General features: G+C 51.7%; 1 protein-coding gene across 2 annotated transcripts; it reads left to right on the top strand.

Annotated features, from left to right (window-relative positions):
* The first annotated feature begins 344 nt into the window (after positions 1-344).
* Positions 345-18,130, top strand: Clrn3 (clarin 3). Of its 2 annotated transcripts, XM_047553484.1 has the most exons (4): positions 345-574; positions 1,109-1,358; positions 8,343-8,522; positions 13,278-18,130. In XM_047553484.1, exons 2-4 carry the CDS (start codon positions 1,130-1,132, stop codon positions 13,547-13,549), a joined length of 681 nt encoding a protein of 226 aa, XP_047409440.1. In that variant the 5' UTR covers positions 345-574; positions 1,109-1,129; the 3' UTR covers positions 13,550-18,130. The 2 variants fall into 2 exon arrangements, with proteins under 2 accessions (XP_047409440.1, XP_047409441.1); XM_047553485.1 differs by lacking the exon at positions 345-574 and having other exon boundaries at positions 942-1,358.
* The last annotated feature ends 5,139 nt before the right edge of the window (positions 18,131-23,269 follow it).

Here is a 23,269-nt window from a genome sequence, read left to right as displayed (position 1 = left end):
ATCTCCTTGCATTGCTCCTTTTCAGCTGCAATTTGAAATGGAAACACCATGAATGCCCATTTGGGGAGCTCCTGTGCAACTAGCTCCGGGCACGTGCTTGGCCTCTATCCGCTGCCTCCCTGTGCTGCTCGTGGCCGAGCCTGGGATTCAGTGGTGCAGTGGACACACTCCCACCTCCTAGGGCACAGGGTCCACCTGCAAAGGGAAGACAGCGACCTCCCGCCACCAGGTGCTGTCCAGGAGAAGTGCAGGATGCTGAGGAGCACGGAGGACACTGCTGTCTAACGACAGAATACAATGAAAAAAGACAAGAAAAATTTGCTGTAAGCTTCTATTTATCACCTGGAGAAATGGCGTGGAACTTCCCTTGAGGGCCAGAAGTGACCTTTTACAGACCATTAACCACTCAGCAGAGAGGACACAAGGCACAAAGCCCTGGGCAAGAGTGTTCAGAGCCACTTGCTCCAGAACGCTGAAGGCAAAGCCTCCCAAGTTATCATTTAAATAACATGCAGATGCTCCCCAACTTGGAAGAGTAAATTTGAAAGACACCGCTCCCTGATGAGGCGTAAAGGTAAGGAGGTGCAACCCCACAGGACCTTTGAGGAAGTCCTAATGAACCTCCCGAGGGTCTCTCTTGGGAGCAGTGGTAAGGGACAGATCGCTCCCCAGTGAAGCACTTCTTGAGGGAGCCGGGCTTTATGCTGGTGGCTGCTGGACTCACCAGCACTTCCGGAGTACGGATCTCTGCTGCTCATTACTGAGGAGCTGCAATTCCATCCTGACATGGTGGACTGAGCTGGCTTCCCCAGCATGACGAAGGACTATAAATTAATCGAGTGATTGAGGAAGTCCTTGGAGACCGTGCTACCCCTGTTCATGCTGGTTGGCTGCAGCCATGGTTACCTCTGACTCCAGACCAAAGTCCGGGCACTGCAGAGCTTTATGGCCAGGCCCAGGGTTCAATGTCCAGCAGCACAACCCTCCTTTGGAAGAGTGAGGTTTTCTATTTCACAACAAAGCAATAGACTCCATTTCTGACACTGGACTCCAAATGCTAAGGTCCATCCATCCATATTATAAGCAGATCTTCATTCTTTCACCCTAGGGAACTTATTCCCCTGAGGCCATGCCAACAACACAGAAAACCTTGATGTTCTTGTCCGGCTTTCTCACAAGCCTGGGGGCCGTCATTGTAATCTGCTCCATTCTCGGGACCCAAGCGTGGATCACCAGTACAATTGGCATCACAGACTCTATCTCCAACGGCAGCGTCACCATCACCTATGGTCTCTTTCGTGGTAGGAGCACTCAAGAAATCGATCAAGGACTTAAAGAACCAGACAAAGATTTTGAAGGTAATGATGAGCCACCGTGAGCTGGTACAGTGAGTGTGGATTAAGATTCATGTTATTCAATATTTGGGCCAAATAGCCTCTTGAAAATAATCTCCGTGTAAGTTCTGAGTGGCATTGAAGATCAAGCCCACCTCATACTTTTGAGAGTTCACTGTGTTGTTATTTCAGCTTCGGGGTTCTGCCTTGGTCTTTCATTTCAACAGTCTGCCATTCTAGCAGTGGCTGGGTTTGGATGGTGCAAAATTTACTGTTAAGTAAACACTTAAGCAACGATAATACTTAGGAAAAAATATTACGAACACCCTGGTGTTCCATCGCCAGTAGGAACCACATTTTTAACTGTAATGACTGGATTTTAGGTTGGGCAACAACCTCTGACCTGAACTTCCTAAATAACATCATAGGGAAAGATAAAATGGAAAACAGTCCACCTCTGTTCCTACTTCTCAGCTTCATTTATTTAACCAATTTGAATTGACATTCATGTCTCCAAAATATTTTGTTATTGGAGAGAACTTTTAATTTCTATTACTTCTATTAATTATGTATTTTATAGGAATTCCTATTTTATCCTAATTTTTTATATAATGATGCCTTCCTCTCAATAGGTATAAAAATAAATTTGTTGAGACTAATAAGTTGATTTAGCTACTTGACTTTTGAAATTTGATAGTTACCATTTTATTTTTAAAATTATAAAACCACTTTGCAAATTATATGACACGTAAGAGGACTTTGTTTTGAACAGTGATATATACATATAGATATTAAAGAGGCATTATCAGCTATTTTGCAGTCATTAACTTCTAACTTATAAATCTCCATCATTTTCAACCTTCTGCATTTGTAGTATTTAGTCTCTGGATGGTGTTTAGGTTCTGGCTCTAGTTTGCTCATGACGTTGTTAATGAAGTGATTTCCTGAAATCTAGAGCAACAGGGTTGTTTCCAAGTTACGAACCCATCTTCTAGGTGTTGTAAAGGTCCCCTCTCCCCTGGCATTCAGCAGCCTCCCAGAGGGTCCAGGGGACATTTGCTCTACAGCACCTACACGTTAAGATGTCAATAATTTGGTCATATATTCAGTTATGTGAGTAGCATTTTCAAAACAAAAAGGGAACTGGTTTCTGAGTCTCCAGATATGTTTTCTTTTTTTAAATTAAATAAGAGACAAAACCTACAAATTTTTGGTTTTTATACAATGCCTGTTTGGAACCAGTTGATTGCAATTTGAGATCAATGGCTCCAGTGGAAGCCCTGACTGTTGGCAGCCAGGGGGCCAGAGGAGATCAGGGCAGAAGTTGGGAGAGTCCCTAAGGGTCAGTGTCCAGTGGGGAGGAGGAGGGGAATGGCCACTTCCTCTTTGCCTGGCTCTCTCACACTCTGTTTGGGGGGCCTTCTGGAACCTCCCCATGTCACTGTCCCCCCTGCCGTGCTATGAATGAGCTGCCACCCAGGGGGTGAGGGCGCTGCACACCAGCTCTGCTGACATCTAAGGACCCTCAGGGCCCAGGTGTCTTCATCGAAGATGAACCCCCACAACTCTCTGAGCTAGGGAAACGTCTCTGGAACCTCTGCATGTGGTGGTCCCCTGCTAACAGTGCCTAGGTGCTTCCCAGAGAGCAGCATCATGGTCCCCACAGTGAGACGCATGGCCCGGCTCCCGCCCCTTGTCTCGGCCGCCCTGTGCTTATTTCAAATCAGAAACCAATGACCAGCAGCAAAATACCATCTGTATCAGTACCGCTGTCCTTCTCTGCGAGGACAGAATCTTCCACTGGACAGGTTAACCTTGTCGGGTTAACTTTAGCTTCTTGGCTGAGGCCAGCTCACCCTGAAAATTCTTAAGGAATAGTGATCATCACCAAGCTTTGCCATATTTCTGCATAGGATCTATCATTGTGTGCCAATCTGAGCTGCAGATTTTAAATTAAAGATGTCTGACTGCAGAGTGCCAAAATAATTCTGCCAACAATAGGCAACTGATGGGGAAAATGATCAGTCAGACCAGCAAGGAAGTTCACCGTGGTGGAGCTGCACTGCCTGGGAGCTCAGATTGACTGGATGCGTCCTACTTTGCCCAACATCCAGACGAGAAGGGACAGGTCCTTTATATGCAGGCATGAGCAGATTATCTTTGCTACTCGAGAAGTTCTGGATACCTAATTCCAGTCAAAAGACCTTCCCTGACGGCAGCCAGGTAGCGAGGCCTGGGATTCTGACAGGATTTGCACACAGCTCCTGGCGTGGAGGGCTCACTACCCAGGGCAGGAGATTCAACTCAACCAGTTAAGTTCAACACCTGCTGTAACTGGGGGCTATGGTGAGTGCAGGTCTCCATGACAGCAGGGGTGGGGACCGGGCTCTGCAGACTCCTTGGGGACAGAAGCCTGAAAGCCGGAGAACAGGAGCACACAGACTCACACTCATGGTGATGTGCCTTCTCCTTGGTTTTGGATCTTGGGTGTCATGCCAACAGGACCCTTAAAATAAGTCATTTCTTTGACTTTGGTTTTTGAAAATGCTATTAGGGCTCAAGGGGTGGGACATGTAACAATTCCTCACACTGGCAATGATGACAAAATGAGTCATCCACAATACGAAATGACCTCATATTGAAATGACCAATATGAGGTCATTTCAAATATCACCCAGCCTACGTGCTGACCAGAACATATATTTTGACAGGAAAAGCTTTTGTGAAAGACATTCTGTTTGTGTGTCACCAGGTCTTTATTCTTGGTCCCAAGAACACTTTGAGTGGTAGGTGTGTGGCGCTTTAAGCACTTGCATTGTGAAGACAGTGAGTCTCTGAGGCTGGAGGTGGACTCACCTGGACACTGGCGAAGAGTCCCTGCTTGATAGGGATCTCAGGGAGTCAGTCCCTGGTCTGCTTGTTTTGAAAATCCTGCACAGATGACTAAGACCGAGTGATTCTAACTGGTTGATGACAGCCGGATGCTAGAGGGACATGCGTTGCATGTTGGGCATTGCTTCAAGCTCCAGTGCTAAGTTAAACTAATTTATCAGAGATGGCTCTGGATGCAACCTTGAAAACCAACCCACATCGGCTGGAAGAAGGCGTCAGGACCCCCTGGCCCACCTGCTGCACTGAGTCGATGACCAACGTACAACTGCAGGAGCACCACCCCTGGCTGACCCTCTGCCTGTCAGTCTCCACCAACCCCATTCTTCCCGGGGAGTCCCAGTGCCCTATTCAACCAAGATAAAAATAACTAGAAAAACAGATATGCTGCAAAAACTGGTTACTTGCGAAGAGAAGAAGAAATGAGTTAGACGTCCGCAAACATGAAGACGCCTGCCTTACGCCCTTACACACATGGACACTTCTCCTGGAGAAGAGTCACTCGTCATTTGCCCGCCGAGATGTGACCACACTGAAGTGAGGAGAGGATAGGGACACAGGTGTCCCGCAGGGCTCAGTCACCCTTCTCCCGAGAGAGCCCTGGTGACCTTCCTAGAGGCAGGGGCACGCGAGGCCACTTACCAGGAGAGTCTGAGTCATGCTCTGACATCTGTTGGCATCACGAGCCCTCCCAGGGTGGTCCTGTTGTCCACAGATTCAGAAGGTGTCCTGATCAGGCCCTCGTGAGCAGGTGTTTGAGACCCACTAGACCACCGGCTCTTCCCCAGTGTCCGAGGACTTGTACAAAACCAGAAAGGCGGATGGCAAGTGGGCCTGAAGGGGTTAACCAGCCCTGTGTGGGGAACCGAGGTCCAGTGCCACTGATTCGGTTCCTTGCTCCACCAGCCAGCCACCCAGTCCTGCCTCCCAGCTGCAGAGCCTGTGAGCCTGGCGCTCATCTCTGTGGCCTTGTGTTCTTGGCCTCTTTCCGGGGGCTGCCAGAATCAGGGCAATTAGTTCCAATTGTGAGGTGGCTTTCCTGATTCAATGCTGGCCCCTAAAAGAAAGGAAAAGAACGGCATGTATCTGCTAATTCCGTAGCAGAGAGCAGCTGTCAGATGCCGGGAGGTTTGTGGCTGTTCCATTCTTGCTAACTTTCCCTGCATTTTCTGCTTTCATCATCTGAGTTCTGAGGCAGGAACTGGAAGGGAGATACAGCTGTCATACCTAGGTGGCGGGGAATTCAGGATGCTGAAAATCAATTTCACAATGCAGCAGTTAACATTCAAATGGATTGTCCCCTTAACGCGTGGGAACGTAGGCCTCAACAGCTCCAAGTTGACTCTTTTGAAAGTCACATCTACCAATTCCTACCAAAAGTCAAAGGAAAGAGCTGAACTCTACTGTCACTTTTTAATTCACTCTGAAAAAATGGAACGTTAACCATTTATGCAAGATCATTTACTGCCTTTTACTAAGTGTGCAAAGCAGAAAACTACTGTAGAGCACTTCAAGTGTCTGGGACAAAGTCGTGTTTTTAACACTAAAGGTTCTGTTTTCTATGAAGTGTTTAAATTATTTCTTTGGCTCTCAAATTTTGCCAACGAGAGGGCTCCTGTGGTCCCCATCCAACTTCTGGTGAGGTCCCCAAGCTTCCCCTAGAGAATGGGAAGGGACCCCGCCTTAACGGTCATGAAGCAGCGAAGCACCAACCACCTCTGACCAGGTGTGCCCCTTGCTCCTCCTACGCTCCTTCTGGGGTCGCCTTCCTCTAGCTTCACAACAGGTGTTTGCTAAGTGAGAACAACCGTGACATCCCCAAGAAAGTTGGGAGAAAGAGGAAAGAGACTCAGCCGAGGTCAGGGACGGGCAGTCCTGCCCAGGTGGCCCCCGGCCCTGAGAACTGGTCCCTCAGACCCACCCCCCTGGCTTAACCTCAGAGGGTCCTGGCATGACTGCACTCTAAGTCTGACCCACACTTTTAGAGCCCTTGCCAGGGGTGCAGGGCAGAGAGGATGCTGCTGAGGATCTCACCAAGCGCCATGGATCACCAAGAGAAACCTCAGAGCAGCCCCATGGGGCTGAGGACGCGTGGGCGGGAGCGCCCCTGAGCTGAACCCAGCTGCAGGCCCGGCTGAGGAGCGAAGGGATCTCAGCCCACGGTGGCAAGGTCAACGTCCACATCCGCTGAGCTGATAGCTTCCTCCCTCCCTTCTCCCCTGGGTTTGCCAGGGACCTGTGGCCCTGGCGAGCGCCAGGATCCCTGCCGCCATTTCCCTCTCCTTGGACTCTCTTTCCTGCACTTTCTCACTTGGATATCGCCCCTCCTGCCTCCTGCTGGCACCTTCTGTCACCTCTCACTGCCACTCCCAGCCTCTCCCACTCCCTGTCTACAGAGGCTTCTTGCTCAGGGCTCAGCAGCAAGGCAACGAGACACCTGCCTGCGGGGCGGTCTTCCTGCCCATGAGGGTCTTCACAGTAAGCCTGCTCTGCCGCCAGCCTGGGCGGAAATCCACCTCTCTCACAGGACACCGCTGACTAAAAAGCAAAAAGTTTTAAAAGAGGTAAACAAATGGGATGTGTAAACTAGTTTGAGGTATCCCACACTAGGGCGAGGGCGTGCTCCTGCCCAGAGGGGTGCCAGCTCCGTCTGGCCAGCACGCCCTGAGAAACAGTGGGCGTGAAGTGTGTGCAGAGGGGTTCCCACAGAGACCACTCCAGGAGGCGGCCGTCTGTGACGTCAGGTCAACCCCTCAAGCACCTGGAAGGACTGCCAGGCAGGAGGCAGGGCGCTTGTGTTTTCACGCAGAGAATGCGCCCGGGCAGAGCCGCGGGATGCGGATTTGGGCTCCACACACAGAGGTTTTCAGTCACCGAGGCAGTGCAGGGAGCAAAGGGCCGCCTTGTGCAGAGAGGACGCTCACGGCCAGAGCGCTCCAGGAGACCAGCAGCCCCTCCCTGGGACCCCTCAGGACTCAGCCCTGGAAACAGGAACCTTCCCTGACCTGGCTGCTTTCTGTTCTTTCAAGCCGTGCTGGGCTAGGGACGAGAGTCTCCAGGGCTCTCTCCCCGGGGACCCGGGGAACAGGAAGGGAAGGGGGATGCGCTTGTCCCCTCTCTCCTCCCCCGCCCCGCCCTGGCTGCGATACCTGGCACTGGCCTGTGGTTTGATAGTGTGCTGCTCTCAGCTCTGAAGTCTCTCCCAAGTCCTTTCTCCTCCTGACTTCCTAGGCCATCTGGGTAGCACTGAATGCAGAGTGGGGTTGTCTCCTCAGGGAAGCAGTGGATGTGTGACCAGGCTGTGCGGTGTGGGCTGCTCAGACGGGTCATTTGTGTCGTAGCGAAGGGGAAGCTGGAGGAGACGGAGGCCAGGGAGGATAGCTGGGTGGTCAGAAGCCGAGACAGAGCAGTGGCTTGTGGCGCAGGCTCTTTTCTGCCTTTTGCATGAGCGCAAGTCCACACCTGGAGCCCCTGTGCACCCCAGACAGATGCAGATGCCAGGAGGGGCTTAACTTGGAGAGGTCCGGAGGCTCACCAGGGGCAGACTCCCAGCCTCCTCCAGCATCAGAGCCCCATGGCCTTCAGGCCTCTGGGCTCCAGGGAGTGGAGTCCTGGCCCAGGACCAGCAAGCACCTTGGTTTGTACAGCAGGCACCCTTTCCTCCCTCCACTGCTAGCCTTGGGCTCTCTCCCGCTGTGGCCTCCATTCGCCTTCCTCCCTGCCTTCCCCTCACTGGATTTCCTGCAAAGCCTTACAGGAGCCTTGCTGCATGCAGGCGTGACCCACCCAAAAGAAAGCAGGGGCAGTGCTCAGAGCCAGAGGGGTGCTCTTGATGAAATTGCCATGAACCCCACTGGCAAGAACGTGAGGCCAGAATGACTGGTGAACAGCTGCAGGTACTCAGGACACGGCCAGGGAACTTCAGGGTTGGGACAAATGTCCAGTCATCTGCGTTCAACCACAGTCAACAACTGGCATACAGGGAGGAATGTGGCCTTGTTTTTGCAGGACTTGAAGTGCGTAGCTACTCTGAATCTGACAGTCACCAGCCCAAATACCTGCCAGGGGAGGAGCTGGCGTCTGCACCTTGTGCTCTGCACTTACCAAACATTGTTTTAGTTTTAGGGATATTGAACAATTCTTCCCAAAAGACTCTGCATTTGTTGGCAATCCTGTTCCTGGTCCTCAGCTTCTGCACTTCGCTGCTGAGTTCCGGGTTTACCTTCTACAACAGCGTCAGCAACCCCTACCAGACGTTCCTGGGCCCGATGGGGGTGTACACCTGGAATGGACTCAGCGGTGAGTATCCCCAGGAGACTCCACGCCTGCAGAACCCACACCCTTCTAGCCTCCCTCTCAGCCTCTCCCTCGCACACAGGAACACACAGGTCCCACGGTGGTGACCGGAGTTAGTGTGTCGCAGGTCTGTGGTGGAAACTCTCTAGTCTACAGCACGGTGGCACCTCTGGACATAGAATTCTGTTTCAATGCTCTGGTGAGTGACAAGAAGTGGGTGAAGAAGGGATGTCACAATAGGTCACAGGAGCCACCTTTGCTCTTGAAAATCTTACGTAGAGTCACACAAAACATGCTCAGGTCGAGAGAGCACTCACAGGGCTCCTGCTGTGCGTCAACTCCAAACCAGGCTCCGCGTGATGTGCAGAAGTACATGTGTGCACACACGTGTATACACAGGCACATGAGGCACATGCGTATGTACACACATGTGCATGGGAGTGTGTGTACGTGCACACACACACACACACACACACACACACACACGCTCATTTACTCTCCTTACCTCCACCTAACAAGTCAACTGGGCTCCCGAGATGACACCTCTGTATCGTGCACAGAGCCACCATGTGTCTTTTGGGAGCCTCTGGGCTGAGTCCCTCCTTGCAGGCTGCCTGGAGCCCTGGTGCTGTGTGTGGTGCTGCCAGCTGGGTTTGTTTGCTTCCTGGTTGGCTGTTGGATGGTGGAGGGAGCCCAGGGGGAAGTGGGTTTTGGCTCTGCCTCATAGTATGCTGGACTCCCGCAGTGTTTTCTGGGGCTCTGCAGCTGCCACAGCTGCCTGGAGGCTGGGCCAGGCCGGTGGAGCGTCTCTGCCCCATTCCAACCGCCTCCAAGGCCTTGCCCCTGCCAGGCGGCCAGGTTCCTCCTACTCCTTCCTCTCTCCACCAGCAAAACTTGGTTTAGGGAGCAAAGCTCATCATCCCAGGGGGTTCGAGAGGGGCTTCATGTAAGTTTCCAAGGTGCATTTTGAGCACCAGAAAGATGCTCTGGATATGGAGGAGTCAGGAAGTCTCAGAGGAGAACTGTGGGTCCCCTGCCGTCCTGTGGGAGGCATCCTTACCTCTGCCTGGGGCAGGTGGCTGGAAGGAGCCCACATGTCCCTGCCTGGGCTGTACCAGAAGCAGGAGAGAGAAAGGCCCTGCCTGTAGCAGGTTTGTGTGGCAAGCACAGCCACCAGGGACATTGGAGGTCCTGCTGGGAGGTCACTGAACCAGGGTCGAGATCACCAGCTAGCCCCAGCACAGCACAGGTGGCAGAAAGAGGGATGCTTATAAGGTTTCAGAGGACTCCTAAGCACTAAGCCGGGATGACAGGGGCCACCTGTCCAGGCAGACTCGGGCACATGTCACATGACATGCTCACCTCAGCTCCGAGGCTTTGCGGCCATGCTGGCCTAGCCACATCCATACAGGGCTGGCTCTTTGTTTCTGTGCTGTTGTTACCTGGAGGCCAAAGCAAACCCCCAGCTCTGTGGTGCACACTTGGGGCCAGGGGCCACAGCCTGCGAACGGTCATCACTGTGGCCTCTATGGTGGGCAGGCTGAGTGCCAAAGGGGAAAGGACTTGGTGGCAAGCACAGACATACCCCAAAGCCAGGGTCCTGGCCCCCAGTTGCTGCTATGGCTATAGCTCTCCTCAGCCAGCCTGCCAACCAAAGGATACCCCGTTGGCACTCATCACTGGGGTAAAGAGCAGGTTACTTTTATTTCTCCTCAAGCTGCTGGGAATCTAAGGGAAGCAGAGGCTTCGGCATGGCTGGGTTTGGGGTCTCAGCCCAAATTCTCAGAGTGCTGTCTGTCCCCATCACCCCATCCCATTCCCCAGCATCTCTCAGTCATTACTTAGCCAGCGCTGCTCTCATGAGGGTCAGTGACTCTGGTAGCAGGACCCCACGAGGAAACACCTGAGGGTTCCCAATAGTTAAGTGAGACCCTGGGCCCGGGTTCTCCCGAGGCCAGTCTCTGTAGCCCACAGGGTGGAAGGTACCTAAGTGTTCACCACCTGGCCAAGGACACCTGAATCCCTGGAACTGGGGCCAGGATGGGCCCTTCTCCAGCCGCAGGGGCAGGTTGGGAGGACCAGTGGGTCCTGGAGGAGACACAGGAGCAAGTGCCTAGTGGAGACTGCTGTGGCCACACTCGCAGGTGGCCAGCCCCACGGCAGCCTCTGGAGTCCTTGCCTTCTCAGTGGGATACACGCTGTCTGTGCACATGTCAAAGGCCCTGGTGATTTTGTAGAGGAAAACATGAAAAGAGGGCGGAGCAGCTTCCCCTCAGCCCCGCCCACTTCTATCATTGGAGCCCAGATTTCCTGCTGTGTTCCTTCCTGACTCAGAGGCTAGTTCTAGCACACACACACAGACACACACACACACACAGTCATGGGGTGGGGGGAGAGGGAGGGAAGGAGAAGGAGGGAGAGGAGAGGGAGGGAGGGAGAAGAGGGGGAGGAAGAGAGGGACAGAGAGAGGGAGGGGGAAAGAGAGGAGGAGAGAGGGAGAGAGAGAGGGGGAGAGGGAAAGAGGGAGAAAGAGAAGGAGGGGAAGAGAGGGAGGGGGGAGAGAGGGAGAAAGAGGGAGAGAAAGGGGGAGAGAGGGAGGGAGAGAGAGACAAGGAGAGAGGAGAGAGAGGGGGAGGGAGGGAGAGGGGGAGAGGCTGGGTGGGATGGTCTGAGATTGACGTGTCAGGAACTGATGTGCCTTCTGACAGGAGCCTGGAGGGGGACTTGGCAGCTGTGGCTTCTTCTAAATGCCCTGTGCAGACTTCTGGCCTCAGAAGCCAGACCTTGCCCTCAGTTTGCCCTCTGGGGACTATAATGGTTTTGACCTCCTGCAGGATTGCAGAATTCAGTGATGACTCTCAGTTTTCAGGAGGCTGAGCCTGTAGGAGGGCCTGTGTAGAGACCTCACCAGGCACCTTGGCCTTGGGTCACTGTGGGCCTGAATCAGGCTGACCTCTGAGCCCTGGGGCAAATGCCCGTAGGCTTGGCTTGTGCACGTTCTCCTGGGCTGGCAGATGGTAGGCAGGGTCCAGCAGGGCAGAAGAGGAAGCGGGTTTCCTGCTTGTTTCTGATTGGGAAAAGCAGGAGTGCCTCTTCTGTGGTCCTGTGTCCTCTGATCCCAGGCCCTCTCTGCACCACACTAACTGGGGGTGGTTGGGCGCTGGCCACACAGGGTAGGTCTGCACACTGAGAGGAGGTCAGAGCCAGGGACACTCACGGGCTGGCTGCTTCAAATACATCTGTGCCTCAACCAGGGAGCCCAGGGAGCCGCTAAGCAGGTCCTGTGGCCCAGAGTGACAGACCAGGACAGAAGCAAGTGTCCCTGAGCCTTTGGTAGCACTTCATCAACCCTGGGGCTTCCTCTAGCACCAGAAAACCCTTCTGTCCTAGACAACTGGAGATGCTGGGCAGCTGGAGGCTGGGTGGGGCCCAGGGCTCCTGGCATCAACCCACAAAGAGGGATTTGGGTCAGCCCCGAGTCTGTTGGCTGGTTCCTCTGCAGATCCTCTGCAGATCAAAGCTCTAGACCAGCACGTAGCCCTGCGTGCATCCTCCCCTGTGTGATTCAGCCTGTGAGAAACTTCACAAGAGGAAAATGAAGGGCAATTAAGGCATGTGAGGCTGGAGAGCATCAGAGGACCGGGCTTTTGTTCACGCAGATAATTAAGAAATACAGCCATTGTTTGGAGGATGAAGTCTGTCATTGAGGACTGTTAAAACGCTCCCCTCGCACACACTCTCTAATTAGGGCCTCTTGGAGGACCATTCCAGACTTCCCTGCGTGCAGGGCACGCCAGAACAGGCCTGACGCCAGAGTGTCCGCTGGGCTCTGCGCATCTGCCTGTGTCAGCAGACAGAGAATCCTGGGGATCCCCCTGGTGGCCACATCCACAGTGGGATCCAGGCCCTGCCTTGCACAGGCCCGAGTCGCATCCCCGTCCTCCCCGTGAACCTTTGCAAAGGCAGCGATTGAGAACTGAGTCAGGGCCATACAGCTCGCCTCCTCCAGCCCACCATTGGATAGTTTTCGTGTGTTCTCAGTCACCTGTAAACTTCACTGCGTCAACTTCAGACTCAAAAAGAAGGCCGTGCCCTTTAGCTGTCCCCTGCCTGCCATCAGGAAGCAACCATGGATCTACCTTTTTGTCCCTCCTTCCTGGTTCAAGGCCAAACCCCACTGAGTTATGCAGAATGAAGGTCAGGCCCCTGGGCCGCTGAGGCCGTGTAGGGGCCCTGTCTCCACACCCCGTGCTCAGGACCCTGCTGCCTCGCACATCCCAGTTCAGGATGCTCGGCTCACTGCCCGCCAGTGTTCGCTGAAACTGCTGCTGTCACCTGCCATGCCGCTGTTCTCCCCCAGCCTTCCCAAGTCTTGTTCACCCTCCAGACCCCTCTAGACTCTTGCCTTGTTGACACCACAGGCTTGCATCCATCTGCGAGTTCACAGGCACTCTGCGGCACACAGGGTCTGAGGGAGCCGGTTATCTGACAGGCCGGGCGAGCAGCGACGGCTCCTGGGCAGACTTGGGCTGGCAGATCTGGTCCTGGGCAGACACGGCCTGGCTTACGGCGCAGCACTTTGCACCTAGAATCCAGTTTGTGTCTTATATTTTAAAAATATTCTCCCCAATGCTTGAAAGAGTGTCAACCCCAGTGCAGATACTTAATACACACCCTTGGAGTGTGTGCGCTGTAAAGAGTATGTGGCGTTACGAAACATATCACCATGTCATTTATGAAGCTTAATTTTCTTTTCAGCATCCTTCATTTTCCTGACCATGGTGCTGTTTGTGGGGAACACACAGTCCAATCACCTCTCCGGGGACTTGCTGGAGGAGCTTTATCCGACAGTCACTAGCAGAGGAACGACCCACAGCTACGGATACTCGTTTTGGCTCATCCTGCTTGTCATTCTTCTCAATATGGTCACCGTGGTCATCATCGTTTTCTACCAGAAGGCCAGATACCAGCAGAAGCAGGAGCAGAGAAAGCCAATGGAGTATGCTCCCAGGGACGGAATCTTATTCTGAATTCTGTTTCCTGTCGCTTTGGCGTTGTGTCTGCTCTGGTGGATGTCAGCTCCCTGAGCAGTCGCAGCTTAGCTTCTCTGGACAATCAGTATGGACAGGTGACTGTCATCTGTGATGACTCTTCTCTCCCCAGACACTGTGTTCCTCACAGAGACTGTCCCCTTGGAAGGGGCGTCCTGCAGGCTGGGGAAGAGGAGTGGGGAAGGACGCTGTCTAGGGCACTCACTGCAGCAGGGCCTCGGAAGCCAGCAGCCCTCCGGCTGAAACCATAAAGCTTCCGCCATTCCCTCTGACTAGCTGGGAGCACGTTAGCACCTGTCATCTCTGGTCCACAGGAGGGAGCAGGTGTTTTCATTCTGCTCCCAAAATAAAGACTCCCAGGTATAGAGAGCTTCAGAACCTATCTTTCCAGATCCAGGGGTTGGAGGCAAAAGACTCAGGAGGAAGTGGCCTGGGTTTCTGGTTTGGTGTAACCCAATCCCAGTGGTGGGTACAAGAACTGATAAGTGATCCTCAAACCTATTCTTGAGGTTCCAAGGTATGGTTTTGGGTGGGAAGAGATTAGAAGTGAAAGTAGGGGAGAATAAAAATTATAGCCATTTGTTCTTTTTGTTAAAGAGGATAAGTAATATAATTTTGGTTTAATGGGATTGTGGTAAATTCAGTCAAAATAGAAACGAAACATCTGAGCAAATTCTACTGCCACCCCATGAACCAACCTTCTGCTTAGTTCCTGCTGGACAGATGGGGGTGCCACCCATCAGCACCCTACTTCCTAGCCAGAAGTGGAGGGAGAAGCGGGTCAGAACACCATGCATGCTGTTCCCTGAGCAAGGGACCAGGATACACAGGAGCTCAGGGGCTGGGAAGCCCTCCAAGAACAGGTTGGGTGGAACTGGTTTGTAATTTCCCAAGAAGACAGTTGGGCAACCAGGGAAATAGAAGTAAGTCACCTCCTTGCCAGTAGGATCATTTCCCAAAAACCACTTGAGCCTGGCTATTCCACAGGCTGCCAGTTTGAACGCCAATAGGGCTGTGAACTAATCACCATCCGTGTCTTGGTGGCACCAGGGCTGAGAAGAGCAGATTCGCTGGCGCAGTGTGCCAAGCAGCCGCTTTAGACAGAAGGCCCGTCATTCACCAAGCTCGCCAGGGTGAACAGCCTCCTCTTATTATTTTCAACGCTCTGTCTTACAAACATGCCCTGGGTACCTGGGATGAGGCTGGTGCTGTGCTGACCTGAGTATCTGCCCCCATGGACTTACTGTCCAGCACTCGAGTCTGAGGTGAAAAGCCACTGCTCGATTCCACGTGAAACAGGTCCTCAGCCACAAAGTCATCCTCGTTCTTTGAAATGTCTCTTCTCTCTAACTGCCTACCCTGACGTCCTGCTAGCTCAAAGTCACTCTAATCTATTAACCAATTATAAAATTTGGAACGTATTCTTAAAAATCTGATCTTCCATGGTAAAAAATGTTCTCCGTTCCTTAAGCCCAGAAGCATTTGTATTCCTTGAAGGTTTGGGTTTTACATCAGGTCTTGATGATGTAGATGGAGATGAAGAGGAAAGGGACACAGGCGACAGGCTCTGCAAATGATCGCCAAGTAGACAGGCGCTCACCTGCTGCCCGTGCCAGCAGCACTGAGTGGCGGAATCCGCCCCCGCTTACTGATCTCAGCAGAGCTGCTGGTCTTGGATTCCTGACGTGCCCCATGCAGCGGGGAGGGAGCTGCGGATCGGCAGGAGCACCGGTCCCACCCCTGCTCCTCGCTGCTCCCTGCTGCCTGTCCTCCTGCTGCCCAAAGATACCGAACAAGACTTACAGCATCAGTCAGAATTTCAGACAAGTCCTGGCTTTAAAAGAAGAGGATCTGGATCTGTGGTAAACTTCAGAATGAAAGTTTCATTTTCAAAAAGCTTAAATGTTTAGTAAAAAAGAAAAACATATGTAGGAATGCATCACATTTCATAATTGTTCATTTTAAGCAAGCTACTTTAAAACAAGAGCAGTCCTGTTTTAGATCCCTTCCTGCCAACAGGAGGGTAAACTTCTAATTTTATTTTTTGCATTTCATTATTATTATTATAGCTGTATGGTTATACATATTAGTTGGATAGCCTTCTAATTTTTAACCTTGGCCCCAGTAGAAAGACCACTCCCCTGGCTCTCTGGAAGCACACACACTTCAACCAAACACTGGGCCTCTGTCCATCACTGCCCCTACAGGGGCCACACGGCTGGGGCCAATGACCTGACAAGGCCTGGGTGTGTATGAGAGGACTGCAGTAAATGTCTAAGCACTAGACTTTGGCCCCAGTAGTTACCCCAAGCACACGTCATTTTGAGTGACTAAGTGCGCGGATTCTTGCAGTGTTTAAACAGGTCAACATTCACCCTTTGATTAAAAACGTAACCGATTGCACTAGTCCCTGAAAACTGCATATTGTCTTCCCTGGCTTCCTAAGTGGTCCGTGGATTTAAAATAGTCTGCCCTCTTTCTGAGGACCGCATTACAATCTCAACCAGGAATCACTACGCTGGTGACAGTTGATATAGAGAAGAGAGTGTGCACTGTGTCGAGAGACCGAGGCCCAGTGACAACCAGGGGACAACCTGCTGCCTGTAAGATAGAGCACGGGGGCCAGGGTCTCAGCAGTGTGTACCATTGCATGGGGCTTGTGAAACAGTCGGATAGGTGACGCTGAGTCCACGTAGCCAGACCGCGTGGGAAGTAGATTACTGGGAGCTGTGGGGCATCCCCAAGGAAACCCAGACCACTGGGGACAACCTCCTGCAACAGAGGTGGCCTTAGCTCTACCAAAGACTCTGTGACCTGAGCAAGGACTGAAACAACCTTAGAAATGACCCAAAAGAACCACTGGTCACAGGGAAGTAGAGGAAGCCCATGGTTCCCTTGAGCTGCTTCCTCGTCTGAAAAATAAAACCAATAAAAGGGTAGACGACTTACGAAGCTCAGTTTCCTTTCCTTTTAATTTCATAGGGTTTGTTTTTAAGAAACATTTCCATAAACACCAGATGTGACAGTCCCGTTTCCAAGCACACAGGTGTAGGGAGCCACTGTCTTCGGAACACTCCCGTGGAGCCCTGCTACTCCACGCCCGGCTGCGACGGGGACCGTGCGCTGTGTAATGGTGTTGAAACACGCATGCCTGCGCTTCCCCACAAAACCCAGGGAGTGATGAGCGAAGACGGCCACGGGGTGTCTTCAGCAGGATGCGAAAAATGCATTCCATGTTCCAGAACAAGAATCCTTTAATTTCCAGACTTTAATCCTTTAGTTTCCAGACTTCTCCCTCGTTTCCCACTTACGCCATGGACTGAATCACCCCTCCATTCACGTGCTGAAGCCCTGGCCACGGGTGGATGCAGTGAGAAGCAGCCACTAGCAAGACAAGGAGACAGTGACCAGAAAACCATCTGCACCATCACCTTGGTCTTGGACTTGGAGCCTCAGAACTGTGAGAAGATGAACGTTGTTTAAGGCCTCCACTCCGTGGCTTTGTCATGGTGACCCTGACAGACCAACACACCTACACTAAGTGCCCACAGAGCCTGTGGCCATTCTGGCAGCCACTCAGGACCTGGGATCTCCCTGGCTTTGTGCTGAGAATTCCAGCACGCTCCCTGCTCTAAATGCAGCGTCTCTGGAAGTTTCATAGCTGTGCTCTGACCCAGGTCAACCGATGCCAAGCCAGGTGACACAGCACCACCTCCGGGGTCATGGTGGAAAGGTTGTTCTTCCAGCCTAGATCTGTCCAGCTTAAGGCCGCTGTGAAGATCCTGCAGTCAGGAATGTGCTCAGTCCAACATAACCTCGTAGAGAATGGTGACAACCAGGTAGAGGAGGCATGGCCTTTTTTTAAAAGGTGTTGTTTGTTTGTTTATTTTTGGAGCAGCTTTGAGTTCACAGAAAAACCGAGAGGAAGGTACAGAGATTTCCCACGTACTCCCTGTGCCCACACAGCTTCCCCACCATCACCAGCTGTCACACTGTGACAGTGCTGAACCTACTTGACATAATAGTCACACTCGCTGAAGCTCCTAGGTTACCTTAGGGTCCATGCTTTGCTTTTCCAGAGGGTCTTGGTCTGGTTACATTTAAGGTCTCAAAACTTCTGGTCTCATGATTGTTTTTCACGCTTAAAAATGATCGAAGGTTCTAAAGAACTTTGTTTTTGTGGATTGTATCTATCAATATTTAACATAGTAGAATAGTAAGCCTTTTACACATGACTTTAAGTAAGCTACTTTAATGAAAAGTAACTATATATTTTAATACAGAAAATAATTTAGCGAAAAGAGTGGCATTCTTTTACTTTTGGGGGGCCAGGGGAATTCCTTTAATATCTGACTTAAGAGAACATAGCTGGATTCTCAATCTGCTTTTGTCTTTAATCTGTCCTGATCAGTTATCTTGATTGAAGAAAACCCAGCCTTGTATACAGATGCAGTCAGAAGAGAGAGGCATACTTTTTAGGTAACCATGGATATTCTTCTTGGTACTACACCAAAACTTGTCAAGTGGAGTTACTTAGAATTCAGGTACAATGTGGAAGCTGGAGATACATTGGTGACGCTTTCCTTCCCTGTTACATTAAAATGTACTTGTCTTCCTTGGACTAATTCTTCATTTTGTCACCTTAATTATTGATCACAGCGAGCTCTGGTTCACCAACCTATCCAAACCTTCCAGACATCGGCACTTCCTTCACAAACATTAATCATCCACCTTTGTGACTATCACCATCAATTACAGGGAAGTCTGTAAAGCATTGGGAATCTGGCAAGCTCACAACCGCTGATACAGGTTTTCCAGAATTCTTATTTTTGCTTGAAAACTCAAATTCTGTAATTGGCAACCGATATTGTTTTCCTCGAGGTGTCAGACTCACTTTATTCATCTTTGAGAAAATGTTGCCAAATACTCCAAGCTGAGAAATAATGGTTTGTCAGTCATTCTTTTAAGTAAAAATGGAGTTCCAGGAGAAAAGCAGTTGTCTTAAGTCACAGGGCAGCCTCTCCCGCCGGGCCTTGGCCTGTAGACGCAGTTGTACTTCAGCATGAAGTTAGCAAGAGTGAATGCTTCATTCTTGATCTGGTGTCCCCAGGCACAGGGTGGTGATGGGCACTGTGACCGCTCCTGTGGTGGGTGCCAAGGATTGAATTTGTGCTGGGCACAAGGTTTTTTACCTGCAGTTGCTTTTGCATCTGATCAAGTGCCAACCTGGTGAGAAGGAGGTGACATCTTAGTACTGCGGTGAAGAGAGTTTTGACCTTGCAGACTTCATAGAGCCAGCTCAGGAGTGCACGGGAGCCGGCCCCCCTCTTTGAGAACTGCCTGCCTTAGCTGTTCACCCCACACTCAGCCTTCCTGCAACCAGAGGACAGAATAAGATTTATTAAGTGAATGTCACGCTGCTGTCTATTAGCGAGGGCTCTATGTAGTCTCCCCAGGAGTCGGAGGTACGAAGTCCGCAAGTCCTGAACAACCTTCTCTGCATCTTGATATCACTCACTTGCTGTCAGCAGCTTCTTAACCTTGGAAAAGGCCCCTTCTCTAAGATGTGAGCCGTGGAGACCAGCCATAACCCAGTATTTGAATAGTTGCTTACTGATTTAGGAAAAAAAACAAAAACAAAAACAATCAACTAATCATCTCAGGGGTTCTAAACATTGAAGTTTGAACTGTCAACACCGATTGCCAAATGGTCTGGTTTGCATCCGGTCTGCAAGGGGCCCTGCTGCTGCTCATGGTCCACCTCCACAGCTCCGGCAGTCTGAAGTAGCAGCCCTAGGCCCTGTTCAGGCTGATTCATAAGCATGCTGCCTGCTTGGTCTTCCTAGAGGGCATGAGGTTGCTGAGCACATGCCTTTGGCCAGTAATGTTCTGAACTCTTTTCTTGAATTTCTATTAACTTTGTAGTTTTTGAGGGCTTTATTATGTTTCTGAATTTATGTCTTTTAAAAAAAATTCAGAATCATATCAGTATGTTGGTTTTCAATCATGTATATGTGATTGATCACATAGGTATGATCTTCCAGAGCTTTCTCTGAGTCATTTGGGAATGTTTGCCACAGTGCAGAAACAGGCTGGGTGGCCACCTGCAGGGGCCACCTGTGGTCTGCCTGCGGTGTGAGGCTCCTCCTGTCTCAGGCAAGTCTGCTGGTAGCTTGTCTTCCAGCTGCTGGCTACTGGCGGAGGTTTGGTTTCAGGCTGAGGTAATCAGAATTTTCTTTGTTTCTATTTTTAAATGCAGAAAAAGAAGGTAAGAAAGAAGGAGGGAAGGTTTTACTGACTTCTCAAACTATAGAAGACTTAAAAAAAATAACAACCACTTAGGTTGAATTTCAATGCTTCCTCGTCTGGGCCTCCCTCTGCTGTGGACAGTGGCTTTCAGCGTTCCTGTGGTCAGTGGGACTGACCACGCCTACACAAAATGGGCTTGTAGCTGTGGACTGGTCTGGTTTCCCGGCTGTCCCGGCTCGGTGCTCTCTTCCTTAGCTCGTGAGCTTTTCTTCTGCTTTACGTTCCACTGCTGTTCACGCTCATCCGGGGAAGGCATGTCTGCACTTCCAATGGCCCATTTGAGTTTTGCGTGCAGCTGTCCTGCCCAGCTTCCCTGTGCCTTCTTTCCACGTGGCGTGAGCATCCTTCTTGGCCTGGGCACTCTCTGGGCTGTGCCAAAAAGGCAGGGATGAAGAGATGGGGAGGGAGGGACACACTGCAGGCCCACAGGAGCAGAGATCCCAGACTCCCCACTTCTGCCCGGCTTGGCTGCAACCGAGGGGCCCATGGCCCCCACTTCAGGTTTGATGATTTGTGTAAAGGCCCACGGAATTGGACCCCCTTTACTTACTCTTACTGTCATCTGAAATGCTTAGGACCAGAAGCATTTCAGATTCCAAATTCATTTAGATTTTTGAGTATTTGCATATGCATAGTGAGACACCTTGGGGATGGGACCCAACCTGGATACAAAATCGATTTATGTTTTATACACAGTGTGCATCAGCCTGAAGTAGTTTTGTACAGTTCTCCTGATGATTTTGTGCATGGAACAGTGTTATGGTGTGGCATTTTCCTCGTGAGGCATCACATTGGCATTCCGAAAGGATCCGATTTTCGATTTTGGATTTTTGGATCAGGGATGCTCAACATGTAGCAGTTTACTCTAAAGGATCCAACTCAGGAGCAGTGAAAGGGAAGAGGTGCCGGGACTGTCCCTGGGAGCACCACCTCCCCACAAGTGCCCCCAAACCTGGAATCTCTCCGAATCTCATCACTTGGTGGTTTTACGGAGGCTTCTGAATGTAGACGTGACGGATCAAATCACTGCCAGTGGCAATTGACAGGTCCTTCCAGACCCTCTTCTGGAAGTGAGGCGTATAGGGCTACTTAAATTCCAGCCACTGAGCTATGCCTTGGCCTTTCTGGGGACCAACCCCATCCTGAAGTCATCCAGGTCACCAGTACTGACTATCCTAGCACCATGAGAAGGACAGTTGTCACATGGCAGTGCTAAGGGCTTTAGAAGCTCTTGCATAGGAACCAAGGACTAAGATAAAGTCTTATAAGGGAAGATGCACCTGTCACCTCCATCAGTCCAGAGGTTATGAGGGGCTCAGGAGCTGTGTGTGTCAGAAACCAGAAGCAGGACCAGAGGTACATTTCTTATTATGTCACAGTGTCCTACACTCGACATGCATTACTTTAATAATGTGGTAACAAAAATCAGCTTCATTCTTTTTAAAATGAAGAAGGACAGAAAGTTGGGAAAATTAGTCCATTTAGCATGGGTTCTTAGAGCAGAAATCAGAACCTAGGGAAAAAAGGTTAGCGTTTGAGTTGCAAAGCTTAATGAGCTTGATTCCTACTGAAAACTGAGAGAGCAGAACACTCCAGCCTCACCGTGGAGGGCATCCCCAGGATGAAATGAGACCATCCAGTCTAATGGTCAGGCAGATGTGGGTTGAGGCTCCTGCAGGTAGAGGCCAGCCTCCCCTGGGAGTTTGCGCCAAGCCCCAGCACCAAGAGTGTTTTCCAAGATGACCCTGGGGTTTTGTATTTGTGGGGCTAAGGATCTTTGGGCCTGTTCACCTAAGGGATGACCAGGGAACTTGATCAGAAGGAAGGCCTAAAGAAATCTGCATGCACTATGTAAAAAATGAGTCTCTAGGAGAGTGGGGGGTTGGCTAGTGGTTCTTGGGCATGGGCAGATCTCCCAGTGACTGTGGCAGGGGTGGTGGGGACCCCATGGTCAGAGGGTGGCTCTGGCCTGGGACAGCCAGCTGACTGCTCTGGTGACCTCAGGTTGTGCCTCTTCCCCTCTGCACCTCACTCTCTTCACCTCCCAGAGGCACCCTGCGACTCTGGGGCTCCCTTCAAACATCCATGATTAGTTCCAACCGGGTCTCCCAGGCAAGTCCGGAAAAGGTGATTCCAGGGGTTTCCTTATTTCTAATTACTTCATACTGCAACTACTTCTTTGGGAGTTTTAAAAAAAATTAGTTTAATCCGGTCAGGGACCTGGAAATGAATGGATCACCTTTGGGAGCAGTTACTGCTAGGTGAGAAGGGAGTGCAGCCATGAAGGAGGAGGCTGGCCTCAACCTACAGGAGGAGGCTGGCCTCTGCTGGCAGGTGGTCAGCAGTCAGGCCCTTGGTCTGCAGGCTAGAGCCGTCCAAGTCCTAAGAAGCACCACGTACTCTCCATCACTCGTTGACCTTTTAGCACAGGTGCTGGACAGGCGATGTCTGCCCGTCGGGAGGGAAATTGGTAAAGCTTTTCAAAGGATGCTTGTCTGAGCCGTTGGCACTTCGAGCTGGGCAAAAGCCTGGGCCCCGTCTCTGCTGGTGACCTGATCAAAGCAGCCTCCTTCAAAGCAGACTTGATGAAACACAGGTCAGGACAGCCTCGGATTTCCAAGGGAACACAATGCCAGAGCGCCAGTGCATCAGAGGAATGTGCAGACCGGAGATGGAGCCTACCGTCTCCTCCGCGGGGCACCTGCCTCCTTGCTCAAGACCTGCTGCGGTGGCAAGTCACCCGCGTGCTGTGGAGTGCACACCTGGCCCTGCTTCAGCCACACGGTGGGGAGAGGGGTTTGATGCACTTCAACCAAAGCAGATAGAGAGGTGGGTGGGCTGTCTGTACTGCCTGGGGTCCAGCCTGCCCCTCAGGAGGGGTCACGGTCAGCAGCCCCCGCGCATCCTCCTGTGTGGGTGACTTGGGGGCAGGTGCAGCTGATGGAGGACACCCTCCCTGTTGGACCTGACTAATGTGCAGCCTGCCACAAAATTAAAATGCCAGCCCCCCTCAGGTAGCACAGGAGGGCAAGGGTGGGAGTTAGGTCAAGGGGCTCCCGCTGAAGCCCCAGGGCACTGCTTCTATTCTTTGAATAAAGAAAAGTGTGTTGTCAGGCCTTGATGCCCCACGGGAAGCGGGAGGGGATTGGGGTTCCCAGAGCCCCCAGTGCAGCTCTGCGCCGTCCCCCGCTGTGGAACCCTCTGATCCAGTCCTGTGAGACTGGCCTTCACCACATGGCCCGGGACCTGGAGGAATCCTCTCGGCCTTCCTCCGGCTGGCTCATTTTCCCTGTCAGAAGCCGGGGCTGCCATGGGACCCCTGAGAAGAGGTCACAAACAGCTCCCGGGGAGGACCTGGAGGTGCCCACAAGCCACACACGACACGGAAGG

This window comes from Sciurus carolinensis, chromosome 5 (assembly GCF_902686445.1).
Source record: "Sciurus carolinensis chromosome 5, mSciCar1.2, whole genome shotgun sequence".
NCBI classification, from domain to species: Eukaryota; Metazoa; Chordata; class Mammalia; order Rodentia; family Sciuridae; genus Sciurus; species Sciurus carolinensis.
Note: the sequence above shows the minus strand (reverse complement) of the source record. Positions and strands in the feature narration are given on the sequence as shown.